Raw genomic sequence first — 19,425 nt, 5'->3', positions numbered from 1 at the left:
TTCCAAAATCGGGCGATTTGACGTGGAATTACCCAATTGTAAGTGAATCAAATTCGAGGGGTTCGGTGGGTTGGATCGGTTCCTAAGTGTTGAGTGGGTTTGTTTTTTCATTTTTGAAAAAGAACTCGAAACCTTTTCCCAGCCAATTTAATAATAATAATCAGCTAAGCCCAAGTCATCTTGGCGACTTTTTAATGACTATAAACAGGTGTCCGGGTTGCAATGCGTAGGAGGGTGGTGGCAAGCCCTTCATACCACGCGTTAATTAACCAAACGCGGTGGTCGAGGAATCTATGGGGATTCTCCACTCTAGCTCGAAAAGCACGGGGAAATTGAAAAGTAACTGCAAATCTTAGTTAATTTCGAACAATCTGGCAGTCGAGTTCCGAACAAGCTGGGGTAACTATAGTTAATTTCAATACTTTCGGAATCAACGAAACACGGTGAATGATACTTGGTTCAACGATAGCCTTAAAATACATAAATTCTTGTCGACTGGCCCGTGGAACTAATAAATAGCTACGCTGACTGGCCTATGATTTCTAATGCAAAACCCTATAGGAATTTGTATGTATTAAAGGGGAACGGCCAAGCTTTTCCAAATATGGCCTTATTTCCGTATCAAAAGATTAACAAGACGTTCAATATACTAACACGTGCCTTTTTTTGTCTAGCAAAAATAGCTTATCCCAATATCGTTTTCGGCTATCAGGGATTCAATACTTTGTCCTTTAACGATTTTAGTGTTTTTAGTATTTCTCGTTTACTAATCTATGTAGATTTAATAAAGTTTGATTTGAAGGAAAAATATATTTCGGCGCCGTTAAAACAAAACCACGTAACTTGAAATACGTGGTTTTGTCAAAATTGACATATTTAGATTCTACACCCCAATTTACGTATATAACATTAAAAACATTAATAGGTTGCAATTGAATTTCATTTTTTAAATCGAGAAAACATTTAAACGTATCTTTCATATTCACAACGCATTTCGCGCAAAAGCACGTATCTTGCTTATTTTCAGCTCCTACCTCGCTTCATGACGCAAAACCACGTATCTCTAAAAATTCCCCTTTAGCAAAATATTTTTAAATTAAAATCCTCGTAAATTCAAAATTGAAACGAAATTATTTAACTATAAAATTAACTCGCATGTAAAAACCTAACACGCGATTTCACAAGCCCCTGCAAAATTAAAAATCCATTTTTCTCAAAAAGGCCACTGAAAAGATACGTGGTTTTGTTTTACGGCGACGTTTTGTGGTTAAGCTTTGATACTTAAGACCCTATTTTCCCGATTATTTTTCTCGACATCCTGGATTGTGTGTACTCAAATGTCCGTGACATCTTGTTTGAGCTATCAGATATCGACGTGTCTTAATTGATATTTGGTTTTGACCAGTGGCAACCTTCAAAAGAGAAACCGCGTAGTTACCCCAATTGAAGCCTAATGTGGTTCCTTGGGTATTAGCCTTGCTGATAATTATTATTAACTCGAGCAAGTGCACTGATAAACAACACTAAAACCAGGCAAATTTCGCCAATAACACATTTACCTAAATTGGGAGTTGAATTTTTCTAAGGTTGCAAGTGGGTGTCGCCAGATTAAATGGATAATATTTCCTCCATCAACAAATCGTTCGGGAAAATGCGAATGATTCTCTCAGACTTTCCTTCTGTTAATAGCGTACGATATTCAAGGTTTCTCTTGACATATATACATCACCAGAGCACTAAGCCTTTCATCAAAATAACATTACCGCAGTAAATTAACGTTGTTTTCATACCTACACGCAATATCCTGTTAGACGGCATTCAAACATTAATTACGTTAGCACGAATTTACACGGGTATAATGATTAATAACTTTATGGTTTTAAATGGGAAAAGTGGTAGATAACGGTAAATTATAAATTTCCGTGAATTATTTCCAATGTTTTTAATTCAGATCTAGAACTGAAATGTTTTAAAACAGTGCAAAGTAAATAAAAGTTTAAGAACTTCAATGTTGATAGATTTTGTTTGTATAATTTTATCGATTTCACATATCTTACACTATAAACTAATATTTACCATAATTTATTATTTTCGTGGTAAGCACATTATTTGGAGAAGTGGCATTTTTGGGACGGAGTAACGATCACATATAATAATAATAATCAGCTAGGCTAAAATACCCAAGGCACCACTTTAGGTATAAGTTATCAAGCGACTTTTAAAGCCATTTACTCAGGTGGTCGGGTTACAATGCGTAGGAGGGTGGTGGCAAGCCCTGCATGCCACGCGAGCCAACAGCTCCCTACACTAACTATTACCCTTAACCTCGCCGCCTACCGACAGTTTTAAATTTAATACGTGAAAGCTGTCTGCTCGTTCAAAATTATCTCTACACAACAGCTGAAAGTTTGAACCGAAGAATATTGAAATTGAAAATTCGTCATTTAGTTGACAGATATTAAGGCAGATGGCGCTATATTTCCTAAGCGCCTATAGCCTTCCGTCAAGTGACTCGGACATACAGAATTACGCGTTTGGAAAGCAGGATCTTTTGAACGTAAATAGATCGACCGACAGCCTACATTTTAAATATCCATCCGTGATCTGAGATATTCGAGGGTAAAATTTCTACCATATTAATCTACGACCGTTACGAAAGAAAACTAGGTTTGCCAAAAGTGTGCGTAGAATGCATACGTTAATTTCCCTAGATTTAATGTAAATCTGACACGAGGCGTAAGACACTCTGCGAACTCGGTGTACACTGCCGTACCTTTGACAGTGCGAATTGGAACTCGCGAACTCTTGAAAATATGTACCTTTAACAGTGCTAAATGCACGAACTCTGTGTACAGATTATCTGAGACTGTCTTACCCCTCGATCTGACACGCATACTTTGGTTTTTATATCTGTTCCATTACGTGGAAAAGTGGTTTAGCGAATGATTCTTGATCGTCGAATATCTAGAGACAACCTAGCATCAAGGATCTAAACCCTGTTAAATTTTAAATGAAATAATTTTATTGCTGTAAAGCGACTTCATAACGAAAATGACAGTGTCCCTGCGCGTGAAATCGGTAATTAAAGCGTGTTTGCAAATCGAGCTTTCCAAGAACCCGGCCACCTGTTTAAAGGCTTTAGAAGTCGCTAGATGGCTTGGGCCTAAGGTAGTGCCTTGGGTATTAGCCTAGCTGATTATTATTATTATTATTATATTCTTAACGACATTATTCCTAAATTATCTAAAGGAAGTAAGCGCGTGGCAGGATTTACGGGCTTGAACACGCTTAGGAAAATATATACGCATACACTAATAGTAATTATCGCCAGACGGTAAATATTAAGTACTTTAATTTGACACCAAATATTATATGAATCGTGGACCAGTTTGACAGAAATGACTTTGTCTTCGAGTCTTATAATATTCCACTTATAGGTGTTTCAAAAATGACCGCTTCCCCCTATGGCTCATGAAATTAACTGCGCCGCTGAGTGGTTTGTTGCGGAGATAGTGTTATTGAAGGGTGTCCAAAAGTATGTTTTTTTAGGGAATCTGTCTTTCGAATCGCAGCAACAGGAGACAGGTTCGATCCCAGTTTCTGCCACTGGGTGCAAAACTCGGAGCTACTCCTCCCGCTTTGAGTTCGCATGTTCTCTCTACTGGATTTTCGGTTTCTCTTTCCTTAAATATTAGTTGATGTTAACGTTTAGTGAGTGTAGGGGCACATGGTATGAAGGGCTTTCCACCACCCTCCTACGCATTGTAACCCGGCCACCTGAATTAAAGTCAATAAAAGTTGCTAGATGACTTGGACCTGAGGTGGTGCCTTGGGAATTAGCCTAGCTGATTATTTCCAATTGTTTCTCTCGGTACGATTTTCCTAAAATGTCGAAGACCTCTAATTCCGTCACGCCATGAGTGGCGAAAGTTTCTTGAATTAAATATATAACCTCGTCAAATTACGCGAAAAGGTAGAAAAGGAACAAATAAAGCTAAACACTAAGCTAATCACTCACCGATTTATTAGTGTTTAGCTTTTTTGTCCCATTTTTATTATGGACATTTCTACCGTTTCGCCTAATTTAACTGCGTTATAGTCCAAAGGTGGTTTTTAACTTCAACTACTCAATGTCCATCAGGACATAATGATTGTAGACCATTGGACCGAAATCCCATTCGTCCGAATGTACCATTCAACCGAATTCCAATCGACCGAAAACCGCGTTTTGCGTGGTTTTCATTCAATATACCGTTAGTGATACATATTTATATATCGTAGGTTACGTGACGATAGTATATCTAATTTGGACTAAACTATGTCTTAAATATTTATTATTTCGTACCGACGTGTATTTTTAGACCTTTTTCCCTTGAAATTTGATATTTTCCGGGTTTAATTTTGGAAAATAACCTTGATAAGACCCGACATGAAATAGTTGCCTACCATATCTAACCTAACCGAACCCAACCCAACCTGAACTAACCTAACCTAACCCAACCGGAACTAACCTAACCCAACCTAACCCAACCTGAACTAACCTACCCGAAGTGAAAACGAACCAGATTTAAATTTCCCATTGAACTGAATCCCGCCATGTTGGGCTATAAACGAAAATACTTTTCGGTTCAATGGGATTCGGTCAAACGGGATTCGGTCCAATAGTATACAACCGGACATAATTATTATTCCATTACCTGTCTTGATAACAAATAAAAAATCAAATTAAATTTCAATTTTTTTATTAAATATTTCATTTGAAGTAACAATTGCTGTAGGGCTAAGTCATGTCTGACTTGTAAGCCCTTGCTTCTAATTCGGTGTTTTACAATACAAGCTCAATTAAGGAAGAAACAAATGAAATAGATTTTAAACGGAACCTTGGCTATTTTACTAATTATTTACGAATAAATTCGCAAGTTGACTAATTGTTCTTTGGCTTCATCGATTAGGTTTATTTAGAGGTCGGCGTTTGGATAAGAATTAATCAGTGTTGGGCATTTTCGTCAAAGAGCCGCTCACGCTTACGTCTTTTTGAGCGGTGATATTTTCGATCCTCCGCTCTTTTTTTTTGAGCGGTATAATTTTTGCTCTTCTCTTTCCACTCTTTTTGAGCGATAATATTAGCGCTCCTCTCCGCTCTTTTCTAGCATACAATTAATTTAAGTAGCTTTAACTACATCTTCATCTACTTTCTACACACAATCCCTAGTTATATAGGGCCCCTATAATAGGGATTGTCGTGTACTAGTTTAACGTATCGAAAACCCTCATCACCATTGTTAATTATTTTGAAATCGGACACCCAGAAGACAGAAGCTTGAGCGGCAAAATTTTCGCTCCTCTCTTTCCGCTCTTTTTTTTGAGCGGCAAAATTTTCGCTCCTCTTTCCGCTCTTTTTTGAGCGGTTAAATCGGCGCTCCTCTCTTTCCGCTCGTTTTTGAGCGGTAAAATCGGCGCTCCTCTCATTTTTGTTTTGCGCTCTTTTAAAAAGATATTTTACCGCTCATTTTCGCTCATAATAACAAATTCGCTCACAATGAGATGAGCGACGCCCAACCCTGGAATTAATAACTTTATCTTTTTTTATCCACAACCGACGATTATCCGAAAAATAAAATTATTTTTGGCATATTAAATCCCTTTCTATCCGTGGATAATATAAATAAACAATTAAACGCAATTTTTATGGTTAATCGATATTTTGGTAGTTAATTTATCTGTTTTGCCCACCTCTAGGTTTATTTGGATGGGCTCGGCTATTCACAACATGCTGGACATCCGGGACGACGACGTGCTGTACACCTGCCTGCCTCTGTACCACACGGCGGCCGGAATCCTGTCCGTCTGCCAGGCGCTCGTCTTCGGGAACACCCTGGCCATCCGGAAGAGGTTCTCAGCTTCCAAATTCTGGGAAGACTGCATCAAATACAACGCAACCGTGAGATAACAATTGACCCGACAATTATTGCATCTTGTTCGTTTTGTCCTCTTGGATTCGTTACGCCCTTTGTCCGTGGTCTTACCAAGAATGTATTTACTTATACCAGAAGTAGATAATATATCTCTTACGAGAGAAGTAGTTAACTACCTACCTTGTAACCCGGCCACCTGAATTAATGGCTTCAAAAGTCGCTTGATGACTTAGGCTTAAGGTGGTGCCTTGGGTATTAGCATAAGTGGATCATTCTCTCTACACAAATTCCGGGTCTCGGTCGGTTATCTCAGTCTGGGTTTCGTGACGTCAGAGCTTGTATAGAGAGCAAACTCCAGAGAGAAAACCTTTGCGGAGGCGCCACCGAGTGGTCAAGACAGTAACTAAAGGGGCGTTTATTGAACAAAACTCTACCCTTGTATTTGAAACTGACCTTGAACAAATATGGTATAGGTTTTTTGTGGGGGGGGGGGGAATTCGAGGAGCCAACCTCCAAAATTTATCTCTCTCGGCACTCGAGACACGTTTCAGACGTGAAACGTACCATAAGAGAGTGAAGTTGAGGTGAAACACAGTATAGAGCGGTTGTAAAGGGCAGCCAGACCGACCCCGACAAAGACTCTAGTCATAGGTAGCATAGCGTTTTGTCTACTTAGAGAGAATGATCCACTTATGGTATTAGCCTAGCTTATTATTATTATTATATTCGTTCAAAACTCGTACCTTCTCAGCCGGGGTGGATTTAGCCATGGTTATTCTGGTTATTTGGATAGGCAACATTTCATCGGTAAAACATGGTTCATTAATGCGTTATTATCCCTACGCAGTGTAATAGGTCTTTTTGTAAAGTAACATTGGCCTTCTTGTTTTGATGTTGCTGCTTCGTCACGGGTGACGTATCGATGAAGTTTTTTTACGAAAAGCCCTAGAAATAAGGGTACATTCGACGAGACACCCTGTTTTTAAGTCTAAACTGAACTGAATTTATTTCATGACGATTGAGCAGAGTTGAAAAAAATGGCTTTTATATGATTTAAACCGGTTGTGACTGGTTAAATAAACCGGTTAAATCAACTAATAAAAAAGTGCTCAAGCTGCTTATATTACTTCGAAAATGGTAAAATTCCGTAATTTCAAAATTGCGTTTTTGCGGGTGGCAGTACGTTTACGTTCTGAGGAATAGCAGGATTATTTACCTGCTTATATACCCTAACATGGCGGCGTAGCAGACGACAAAAAGTGAAGGTTAGTTTCGTTTTGAAATATAAAATGCAGAGTATTATATTGTTTTTTTTATTTGAATTAAATATTTTTAATAAAAAAATGGCTTAAACCATTGATTTTTTAACCACTGTGGTTTAAACCAGCCTGGCTGGTTCTAGTTAACCCTGCGAATGGGCTACGGAATGCGCCTAAATGAACTCTTCTCTCGAAAGAGAAACAGTACCTTTTACTTATGTAAGTTGAAATTGCCTGCAGTTATTTTCGTAAATAAGAAACTAAACAAATAAAGCGAAGTAACTATATAAAATAACTGAATTATTTTGATTTCCTCGGGAAATTCCCCCTAGTTTTTGTGTATGACAGAAGCGAGGCTGCGAACTTTGGAACTTTAAACCTACCGAAAAACTGGTAAAAGTAAACCGGTTTCTAAATATGAAACAAAAAATAAACTCAATTTCTAAATAAAAACTAATTTACTAAAATATTCATATTGTAATTTTTTTTTAAAAAGCCACAAAAATTTGGATTTTTTCAAGTGGCTATAATCGGTTTTAACCAGGTGGTTATATCCGGTATGGCTGGTTCTATGCCAACCCTGATTGGGAGAAACTTCATAAATCGCCTCAAAGTAGTCATTCTCCCAAAAGTATAAATAAATACTTTGGTGTTATGTTGAAGTTTGTTTCGCATATGTATGTCTTAAATGGTAGATCTGAATGAGCAAGTTTTCAGACATATTTGAAAGAAATAGTGCTTTACATAAAGTTCATACCATTGCGAATATTTGTGATAAAAGATTACGGTTTGTGAGGGCTAGCTTAACCTGCCATCAACTTATGAGAAGTTTCATAAATTTTTAAGTAATTTGCGCTGTCTCCAAAAGTTTTCCATGTTTTGTTTTTTTTTCTGAGCGTGTGATGTCAGGAAGTAAGGCTCACCTGTAAACATTTTCAGGGTTCGAAAAAACCCGGGTTTTTTCCAAAAAGCCCAACCCAGTGGGTTTTTCGTGGGTTTTTTTTATTCGGTGGGTTTTTATTTTAGTATACTATTTTCATAATTGTATTACATGATATGTCAAAAAAAGCCCCAAATCAAGAGAAATTAGAAATGTCTCACGTCGAGTCCTGCTAAAAAAGATTGTAGGGACTAGATATCGTCTGTTAGGTAGACTGCTTCACTTTTTTTGTGTCAGAAAAAGCTGAAAAGCTTGTAAAAGTGTACAGATACTGCAAAGGCAGCAAAGCTTAACCAAAGGACTGGTAGAAATCTGAAATCATTAGTCTCAGTCTCAACTATTAAGTTAACAAGCCGGTTAACTTTGTAAATTACTATATATATATATATATATATATTAAAGTGGTCATTGCACCTTGAAAAAATGCCTTTTCATTAAAATATGAAATTTCAAAGTGGGTTTTTCTCAGGTGGGTTTATAAAGTGGGTTTTTTGGGGTGGGTGGGTCCAAAAAACCCACCGGGTTTTTTGGGTCGGGTTTTTTGTTTTCTAACCCTGAACATTTTAGATTATCTTTGCTTGGACACATCAAAACTACAAATTAAAATCCGGCTTACCCTTTTTTGAGCGGTAATACCAGCATCTTTTTCGTTTTGAGCTCCCTTAAGAAGTTTAACCACTCAATTGTACTAAAAAAAACAAAACCCGCTCTAAATGAGAATATCTCACCCATTACTAATAACTACAAAGTGTTGCTAAAGATGAACGATTCCATTCACATTCAACAGGAAACTTTGGATGACCTGATATAGTTGAGGTCAAAATTAACGCGATAAATGTATCTGAGAATCTTATGAAATATTTACGTATAATATTCGCTTACAGCACTCATCGGTCAATGCCGTTAACTTCAATTGTATTTTAATTGTGTAACGTTACGTAATAACTCATTTGTATGTATGATTCAATGACACCTTGTTTCACACGGAACATGCAATCAATGGATTGGAAATTCTTATATTCCTGGCGCTATTGAAAAAGTTACCACGGGAACAAAATCTTGTGAGCACGAGGCAGAAATTCCGGGCGGTTTCAAAATCTTCCGTTTCCGATCTATAAAAGTGAATAACGGGTATTTCGTCAAGAGTCTGAAGTGATTTATTGAAACATTGTTCACGAGATGTCAGCCGATAAGGTTACATAGGGTTGAAGTGGACTGATTTGCCAGCTAATTTCATAAAATATGGGTCCGCTTACACCAAGAAGTCAAATGTTCATCGCGGTAAAAATTAGCTATGAAACATAATAGACCCATGTTGAAAGTTGGGGGGGGGGGGGCGAAAATTAACATTTTTACCTGGCAACTCAGCATTTGGACGGAACATCCGTTTCCTTACTTCCGCCTGTATATTTCAATGGCGGTCACGTGGTTGAAAACGTCACAAACAGGATGTTCCGTCCACAGGTCTCACTTAAGCCTCGTCTGCGGCCCCTCTTTTGTTATGGGTCTATACCATCCAATATATTTCATTTCACATTTTTTATCTATGAAATTTGACGTTAAGAGGGTAGTATAATTTTTATCGTGTAGATTTCGTTATTGACGTCATAGAGGACGTCTTGTGGAACACAATGGTTTTTTTCCTTATAAAACACAATTAACGCAGTCTCAATCGCAGACCATAAATCCCTCTAGAAATTCTGCTTTCTCCCTTTGAGTATGAAAGGACGAGGTTTCAGGCAAATTTCTTATATTTCCGTATAATTCTAAAATGGTCCTATAAAATCTAATAGACCGATATCCAATTTTTAACGGGCAAAGACGACTTTAAAGGGGTACAATTCATCTGAGGTAACGTGGTGATGGCCTTATTTGTTAGTAGATGGCGCTCTGATAGAAACATAACGTCATAATTTTGATTTTCAACGATTGGTTGAAAGTTTTCAGTTTTTAGTAGAGAACGGTTTTGTCGAGATTTGAAATACAAAATTATCTTCCCTGATTGGATAGTTTAAAATTGTATTATAGTGTCATCTATGGCGGAGAGTGTTAACTACTGTTAAAATTTATTGTTAATTTAAATTACATATTATTAATTATATATATATATAATTTTTTTTATTACGATTTTAAGGACTATAATTTAGTAATTAATAACTTTTTAAAAAAGTTTATTTTTCATAAATTTTATAGTGTCGCCATCTACCTCAAACATTATTAAATAGGAAGGTTCCTCCTTGGGTGGATTTCGCCCCTTTTTGCATGTTTCCCTGTAGGCAATATGTGAATGCGTCTATAATCCCAATATTTTTTGGATATAACTAAAGACCTTTTCACACGAGCCAACTTTTCAAATCAAAATGCTGTGTCAGCAAAAATGGATCAGTCATCCATTTTTTTCTCGCGTACTTTTTTGGTGGATCAACTCATCGAACTTTTATTCACACGAACCAACTAGGACTAAACTCAAGTTGCCTCATCTAGTTGTATCAAAAAGTTGACTCGTGTGAAAAGTCCTTTAGTTGATTTATGCGAGTAGAATATTTTGGAAAATATAAGAATATTATAAATTTATTTATAGTATAAACGCGAAGGTAGATTCGTTCCCCTAATGTTTGCAGCGCCCCCTTTTATCTAAAAAGATTTCAAGAACCTCAAAAGATAAAAACCAGTAACAGGAGCTTGCAGGGGTTCCGTGGAAGGGTTCCGAGAATTCGCAGCGCGGCCATCTTTGTTTTTGTCAAGAGTCCTTTAAGATAATAAAAAAAAGGGATTTGGAGTTCCGCCAGAATTAGGTGGATAATTTAGAGATCCAAAGCAAAAACAAATTGGGAACCGCTGATTTAGTGGGTAGAGGTCAGGCTTGGAAATAAGGCTTATTTCTAAACTGGTCTATTTGGCCAGTGACTCCCAACTCTTGAGTTGTTTAAGTGGTCACGTAGACCAGTTGGTTAATAATACGGTAGATAATTTTGAATTAATAAACTGTACACTGGGCCAGTGAACCCCTAGCTTTTGAATTAAAAAACTGGTCCGAGTAATTAATAAACTGGTCTTTGACCCAGTGACCACCGCTTATTTCCAAGCCTGGTAGAGGTTAGATTTTAATGCTTTCGTTTATAATAGGTGGTGCTAATTTAAACAGTTTGGTGGGAAGGGAATAAATATTTATTACAAAAATATCAGCAGCAAGAGGAGCCGGGTTCGATCCAAGCTTGTGGCACTGATACAAAATCATATAAACTGCTTCTGCGTAGAGTCTGCAAGTTCTCGTTTTACCCTTTCCATAAAAACTTGCGGAGGTTAACGATATTAGTTAAGCCACAGTTACACAAGAGCTTTAAACCCAGCTTAGGTCGGTTTAAATGGCAGGTTCGATCGCCGACGGTAATTCTTAGTTCACAAGTGCGCAATCGCTTCACCCCGGTTCGCTTATAGCCAAAGCTAAACGTTGTTTCAAATTATGAACAAAATTTCGAAAATATTAAATGTATTCAAATACCATTAGTTAATCATATTTACTATACATACCGTATTATTATTGAACATAATTTAGAATTTTATTCCCATTATTTTGGAAAATACGAGCAATTTTACTACCTCGCTTGGTCGGTTTGAAAGTGATTCTAAGCGAACCGACTTGAACGAATTGCTTCCCCAAAAAAACGACTTCTCACACTGGTTTTGAAAACTAGTTATCTAAAACGACGCGATTTTAGGGGTAAGTGTGAATCTGGCTTAGCGTAGGGCAGTGGTGCCGATCCCATGGGGGCGGCGGGGCCGAAGCCCCCATTGGTAAAACCGCCGATGTTATAGGCCGTTTACTTTTAAGCATCCCTAGCAAGAAAGTTTTGCCAGCAGCCTCATTCCAAGTTTATTAGTGAGCTTCGGCCCCCATTGGGAAAAAGCAATCGGTGCCACTGGCCTAGGGGGCTGTTGGCTCGCGTGGCATTAATGACTTGCCACTACCCTCCTACGCATTGTAACCCGGCCACCTGTTTAAAAGCAATAAATATCGCTAGATGACTTGGGCCTAGGGTGGTGCCTTGGGTATTAGCCTAGCTGATTTTTCCCCATTGTTTATATTAGTACGATTTCCAAAAATGTCGAAGATATCTAATTCGGTCACGCCACGATGGGGGGAAATGGCTTGAATGAAATAAAATATAACCCTAGCTGTGAAGGTCAAGTTTGTCACTACTTACCCGGCCACCCTAATTAAATGCAATTAAAGTTGCTAGATGACTTGGGCCTAAGGTGGTGCCTTGGGTATTTGCCTAGCTGATTATTATTATTATTGTAAGCAATATTTTATGTAAACATCTATAACTTAAAGTACAGTAATTTTATAATAAAGGCATGTATACAACTGAAAATAATTTGTAGATCGCGAGTCTTAGAATGATCTCGGAACTTCGTAACACAACGCGTTTTGTTTTAATTGTGACATTTGTTGGTACGCATTTTTGTCATTTGAACTGTTGTTTTACGCGCTAGTTAAGGAAATATGTAATTACTTTTAACAATTGATGTTTAGGTGTCTCAATACATCGGAGAAATTTGCCGTTACTTGTTGGCGACACCTTATTCTGACTTGGAGAAGAAACATCGGGTCCGGATGATGTTCGGCAACGGGTTGAGGAAGGAGATCTGGATGCCATTCGTGGAGCGCTTCAATATTAAGAATATCGGCGAACTTTATGGGTCCACCGAGGGCAACGCCAATGTCAGTAAGTGCTAGTCGTTTGCAAATAAGTCCGCAAATTTGTTCTTTTTTAGTGATAGTAATTTGCGTCATTCGTAAATTAGTATTTTGCTCCAGTAGTGAATTATTTCTAAACGAAAAATTATCGTCAATGGCCAAAACTAGAATATATCGCAACGAGGCTCTTCCGAAATGACATCAGAAATACGGATGTACTCACTCCTACAACAGGGCCTCACATTTTGGATGTTGCGCGGGGCCTCTCAAATGTTAAAACCACTACCGTGCCAGAAATATTTGTTACTTTTTAAGGACGGGGAGTCGCGGTGTCAAAAAACTAAATATTTTGTCGGTGGCTGAATTTCTGATTGTCCCCTTGAGCAACGTTTGTGCCCCTCTAATTGACTCGAATCTTTGCTTTGCAGTAAACGTCGACAACCGCGTGGGTTCCGTGGGCTTCATTTCTCGGATCGCTCCCAGCGTCTACCCAGTCAGTCTCATCAAAATGAATCCGGACACTGACGTACCCGTCAGGGGGAAAAACGGATTGTGCGTCGTCTGCAAACCGGGTATGATATTAGTGTTACCAAAATGACACTTCATTTTTTAAAAGTGTAGTCCTCTGGAAAATTGTGGCTTATGAAGAAATATTACGTGTGAAAGTTAAAAACAACAACTTTTACAGGGACTCCAGAGGTCCTTTAATTCCTGTAAAATCCTATATTTTAAAAAATGTCCTATAACATCCTATTTTTTTAGCAAAATCCCCCAAAAGCCCTATAAAATCCTATAATTTTGATATTTTGCCTCTTTCAAATCGAGCCACTCAGTTAAATTGCTAGATTTAGCTAAAGGATAAATTCCTATACAAAGTCATTCTAGTCTATACTTTTGTTATTGTTAACATGGTTAGCTACTAGTATATTTTTGTGATAAAATGGTTAAATAGTTTCGATTTTTTATGTGAAAATCAAAGATTTATTTCTCTAAATATAGATTTTGTTTTTAAATGCATAAAGTTAGTAAATTGAATAACATATATAGTCCTATAAAATCCTATAATTTTGTAAAAATAGTCCTATAAAGTCCTATATTTTTAGAAATATAACCCTATTTTTCCTATAAAAAAATTGAAGATTTGAGTGGGGGCCCTGCTATTATACTTAAATTAATATTAATATCCACTATTTTCCAACTGGATTTTTCCACCTTCGAACCCTGAAATTACAGTATGACACGATATCCATATAGTCGTATTTAAGAACCAGCTAACTTGCCCTATATGTGAGCACGACAATGAATGTTTTATCAGGGTTGCCAAAGGTCAGGGAAAACAGTGGAAAGTCTGGGAATTTGAAAGTCGACCTACAAAGTCAAAGAAATATCAGGGAATTTTAGAAAAGTTAAGCAATTTAAACTGTAACCCGAAGAGTCTCTTGCATTAAAATCAAAACTGAAGTAAAAATATTCAAATCTGATCAAAGTAAAATATATAGCTCATAAATGGAAAATATGGTCCTTAAAAGTGGTTAGAGAAAATGTATAAAAGTGGTTGGTATTTTTTCCTGAACGTCGGATTTCGACTAACTCTGAGCATACAAGCTATTTAATGAATAACGGCCATGCGTTAGCTGTGAAGACAGGGGCGTACCAAAGAGTAGCCAAATTCGGCGGAGAACACTTCATTTTTCCAACTCAACTTTCATTTTTCTCAGTCACTTGGCGTAATGTTTCTTCGAATGTTTCTTAAGCAAAATGGTCTCTAAAAAGGTCGTCGCAATAGGCGAAACTATAAAGTAAATTTGGTCTTAACCAACTTGTTTAAATGGGCAAACAAAATCACATGACTACCATATCACAGCAAACTTCGATTAGGTATTTCGTGTTAATAGTTGGGGCCGTGCGAGGGTAAAGAAAAAAATATTCCTTCCAGATACTGCAGACAGCTTATTAATTTACACCTTTCTATTACAAGATATTTTGAATAATGATAATAATAATTAGAAAATTTAGACGAATCGATCAAAATTTAAACCACTTTTAGCAAAATAAAATGATTAATAGTTCGTATTTCTTAAGATGGATGGCGCGGCAGTCCTCCACAGTCACGTCGAAGCTCCCCCTACTTTACTTATCATTAAACTGATCACATACATGCAGGGTATGCTAGTTGATGCGCCTCGAAAGGGCCAAACCAGTCTACAGTTGGAGTTTCTGCCAGAAACTTTCACGCTCTTTGTACTGACATGATTTTTGTATTTTTAGGCGAACCCGGTGAGTTTGTTGGCAAGATATTGCCATTTGATCCAGTCAGAGCATTCGACGGTTACGTTAACAATTCGGCCACGCAGAAGAAAGTCATCACGGATGTGTTCAGAAAAGGAGATTGCGCTTTCCTTTCTGGTAATTTTTCAGTGCCAAGAAAAAAATCTACCCGTTGCTAATATTTTTTTGTTGATTTTGAAGGTGATCTTTTGGTCATGGACAGAAAGGGTTATTTATTTTTCCTCGATAGAACTGGGGACACGTTCAGGTGGAAGGGAGAAAACGTGTCCACGAGTGAAGTGGAAGGTATCATTAGTAGAGTGCTACAAATGGCTGACAGCGTCGTGTTTGGTGTTGACGTTCCAGGTAAAGACCTTTTTTTTTTCATGTTGAAATCAAATAATATACACTAACTAAGAATTCAAAGTTGAATCTTATTGAACTGGGCACTCAGTTGACTTCCGGTAAAGAAATGAACCGGAAATAAGGATAATATCCTCTAAAGGGAACTTGAGTTAACATTCCTTGCGTGTGCATTCTTTGGGTATAGCCAGTGGCGTAGCTAGGCGGGGGCGTTTTGGGGGTGACACCTGACCGTGAAAAAAATAAAAACTAGAGAAATTCGAAAAAAAACTTTTTAACACGTTTTGACTAGTAAGTAGCACACCATGATATCCGCACCGGGTGCCACCCGTGCTAGCTACGCCACTGAGTATAGCGAAAATGAGAACTGTTGAACTAAAAACTCGGATAAATGAAAAATTACCAATGTCTGTCCTCCTAAAGAGCCACGGAAACATTTGAAAAATTCCGCTAGTAGAAGATCGAATGATAATTTAGCATTTTTGAAGCCCTATTTCCGAAATCAAACTATTCTGTAATACCAAGAACGTTGAACGATCAAATTGGCGCCTGGTGTCATAATGCAATCGGTTACAGAATAACACCCCCCAAAAAACCGTGTTCGGCGCGTGCTAAAGGTTAAAACCGTTTCTAGTTCAAGCGCGCGCTGCACGCGGATTTTAGGGCGGAGTTATTCTGAAACTGATTAAATCATGACCCAAGCGATGCCTTTTGTTCAACGTTCTCATACATATATATACGTTCTTGGTAATACTTAAATAAAGACCAGATCCCCTCCAAAATCATTGGTATTTTTTAATCTTTGCTTTTTTTACATTTTTCTTTGGGTTGAACAAAAAGTTTCAATAATTGCATTATTTAATTGCAAACATTTCATTTAGGTATGGAAGGTAAAGCCGGAATGTTGGTTTTACCAGAGTCTGAAGAGGTTACAAATATGGACCACAAGAAGTTCCTAGAAAGTTTAAAGAAGTCTTTGCCAGCTTATTCTATTCCTCTTTTTATTAGAATTGTTGATAAACTAGAATCAACAGGTACCTACAAATTCAAAAAAGTTGATTTGCAAAAAGAAGGCTTTAACCCTAACGTTGTCTCCGATGTCATGTTCTATTTGAACCCCAAAGAAGCCACCTATAAAAGGCTAGATTTAAACGCGTACGACGAAATCTTGCAAGGGAAAATTAGGTTTTAGTTCAAATCTTTCGGATTCGACATAATCCTTCTTATATTATTGGCACCCTTTGAGGGTTTTAAAATTCAGTATTTTAATTTTTGTCATTCATTTAATTACATGTTTATTATAAATGTATAACTAAAACTATACATTAGCAAAATTATTATTTTTATATCTTGACGCGCATTCCGATTTCTATGACTGTTGACAGTTTTTCCAAATCGGCCAGACAATGACCCCTAGTGCCACGAGTTTTTTTAAATTGAAAATGTTACGATTCTATGTTGCCTTTGTTTGTAAATATAAACACTTTTCGTATCGCAAATACTTCAAGTTTTCCAAAGACTTGGAATTGTCGTTAGTTCAAAATAGTTGATTAAATTTCTATATAATGAATTTGAAAATGTATGGAAGCGTATATGAAAAAAAAACATTTGTTTCGACAAAGCATGTAAATATTGTTGCTCAAATAAAACTTTAATTTGTATTAAATATTTCTTTTTGTTAGTTGGCAATATTTTATATCACGTGGTAGCTTTGGAAACTTGGAAATTATGTGTGCGTACACTTGGAACGTGGATGAATTACTGAAGGACACTTCCGGCAAAGTATAACTCGTGTTTCGGGACATTTTTTCTTCACGCTAGAGATGTCACGTGTCCAAGCCCGTTTTCAGGGGCAAGTCACGTGAGCTTTACGTCACCAACGAACGTGATAAATTATTGATAAGAGGTAACCGCTCCTAAAATTCAAAATGCTCTAAAACGTAGGCACGTGGAAATTCCCGCGTCACGTGACATTTTATTGGCCCCTGAAGTCAGAGCCAACACGCCTTGTAGATAAAATCGCTAACTAACCCCTTCTGAGCTGCTGCGCAACGTTAGCGTGAAGTGAAAAGCAGCCCAAGAAGTGTACTTCAGCAGTTCGTCCATGCTTGGAATGTCTAAGGAAGACTATAAAGGCCATGATGATTATTATTGAAACTAACGTGCTTTTATAGTGGATATTTCGCTCTCAAAGTGCTACGCTAAACTCTGGCTCCAAGTCACTATTGACCCTTGTCTCGAATAGAAGTTCAATCACCCCCTTCGCTCTTTTTAAACCATCTAAATACGTAATTTTACCGAAAACTTCTCCAAGATCTTCAGCGTCAGATCTAAACGCTTTAACAGCACGGTGCCAATGGACTTATTCCAAGCGTTTCATATGTAGTTTCCTGTTGTACTTAGCACTTATTGTGCTAAAGTGCTCTAGAGAGGACTATTTGGTTGTCTGTTAGGGTTTTATTTGAATTGGTGCCCATAGTCCTTTATGTTCCCGCCAGGGGTAAAAGGGTTACCGACGGAACTCAGGCGCGGGGAAAAGGACTATTCAGCGTTCAGGGTTTATGTAATAACTTCAGATAAAGGAAAAATAGATAAGTGAACCCTATCAAAGGTGACTGAGATGGGATATCCGTAAACAGTATGTTCTATGGCATTTTTCCGATTTAGGCCACCGTTTCGAAGGTTCGAAACAATTAATTACGACCCCTTAATTTAACATATCATTTTAATACCTTAACGTAAATTAGCTCTTTCATTCAAGACATCGGCACGTGCCGAATTAAAAAAATTAACTACAAAATCATTTTGTTGAGACGCGAACGCGCTATTTTTTGGTTACCATGGCGATTATTATAATAGGGTTAGAATAGTTTATTTTCACTTATTTTCTAAACGAAATAAATAATCGCGATGGTAACGAAAAAATAGCGCGTTCGCGTCCCAACAAAATGATTTTGTAGTGAGCGCGTGAATATTTCATTCGTCGTAAAAAGTTACGTTCGCCGAGAAAGATTTTATTTCGCCACGTGCCGATGTCCAGGAATGAAACAGCTAAGGGGTCGTCCATACATCGATTGGTTCCTAACTTCGAAATGGTGGCCCAAATCGGAAAAATTCCAAAGAACATTTTCGTCTTAAAATAATTTGTATAACCCGTCGACGCTCGGTCCTACCACCATTTAGGGAACACCCTGTATATTACGTCAAGGCTTAAGACACCATGTTTCTTTTAGTGTAATAATCAAATTATCGAGTAACACCATTTAACAATTATCTTAACTTCAAGCTATGGCTGCATTATATGGAGATTTTCCACCTGAGGTTGCAGCCAGGTATCAGTTTTATTCAGGCAACCATGTTACTGATGAGTCCGTTGCCGTTTTTGTGGCCAAGCTGGGTTGAAATCAATAATGTTGAAATTTTGGGACAACATTAGACTCCATGATAAAAGACCACATTGTGCTAGGCATCACCATCCCAAAGAAATTATTGTCTGAGCACACTTAAAATTTAGCGATATGTATCCAAATCGCCCAATCCATTGCATTTGTGGACAAAGAAGTACAGATGATTCAACGATAGGGCTGTGCGATTAGTGGCTTAAGGCAATCGAGTATGAAATTTTTTTTCATCGAGTATTCGAGTCTGTAACGTAATAATTGGTATATAACGTAAAATTAGGATTAAACACCGAACTTGGAAATTCTAGTTTTAACAAAGATTTGGAAATCGTTTCTAGAAGGAGTTTTTATCGCACGCCCTCCTTTACTTCACGCTCGTCACTATAATTGACAGTTCGCCGAGCTCCCCTCAAGCTTAATCCCTTCTTTATTGCCCGACAGTCGCCGGTCCGGTGCCTAAAAATAAAATGCCAGACCAAGGTCAAATTCAAGGTCGTCTTGACCCCCTCTTTTATTTTATTGTATTCATTCGGCGCGGCCGCCACGGCGACTATACTATATTGAACCCCGTTATATT

At 37.6% G+C, this 19,425-nt stretch overlaps 1 protein-coding gene across 1 annotated transcript in view; it reads left to right on the top strand.

Moving 5' to 3' along the window:
• Fatp1 (Fatty acid transport protein 1) overlaps nt 1-17,095 on the top strand; it is a 74,091-nt gene extending 56,996 nt beyond the window's left edge. Inside the window, exons 6-11 of the mRNA XM_090174468.1 lie at nt 5,740-5,941; nt 12,652-12,844; nt 13,245-13,388; nt 15,085-15,222; nt 15,286-15,450; nt 16,329-17,095. Of these exons, the coding sequence (XP_090030594.1) occupies nt 5,740-5,941; nt 12,652-12,844; nt 13,245-13,388; nt 15,085-15,222; nt 15,286-15,450; nt 16,329-16,639 (1,153 nt within the window). The 3' untranslated portion in view covers nt 16,640-17,095. The remainder of the gene's footprint in view (nt 1-5,739; nt 5,942-12,651; nt 12,845-13,244; nt 13,389-15,084; nt 15,223-15,285; nt 15,451-16,328) is intronic.
• Nucleotides 17,096-19,425: the final 2,330 nt, after the last annotated feature.

This window comes from Leiobunum rupestre, chromosome 5 (assembly GCF_980474605.1).
Source record: "Leiobunum rupestre chromosome 5, qqLeiRupe1.1.hap1, whole genome shotgun sequence".
NCBI classification, from domain to species: domain Eukaryota; kingdom Metazoa; phylum Arthropoda; class Arachnida; order Opiliones; family Sclerosomatidae; genus Leiobunum; species Leiobunum rupestre.
Note: the sequence above shows the minus strand (reverse complement) of the source record. Positions and strands in the feature narration are given on the sequence as shown.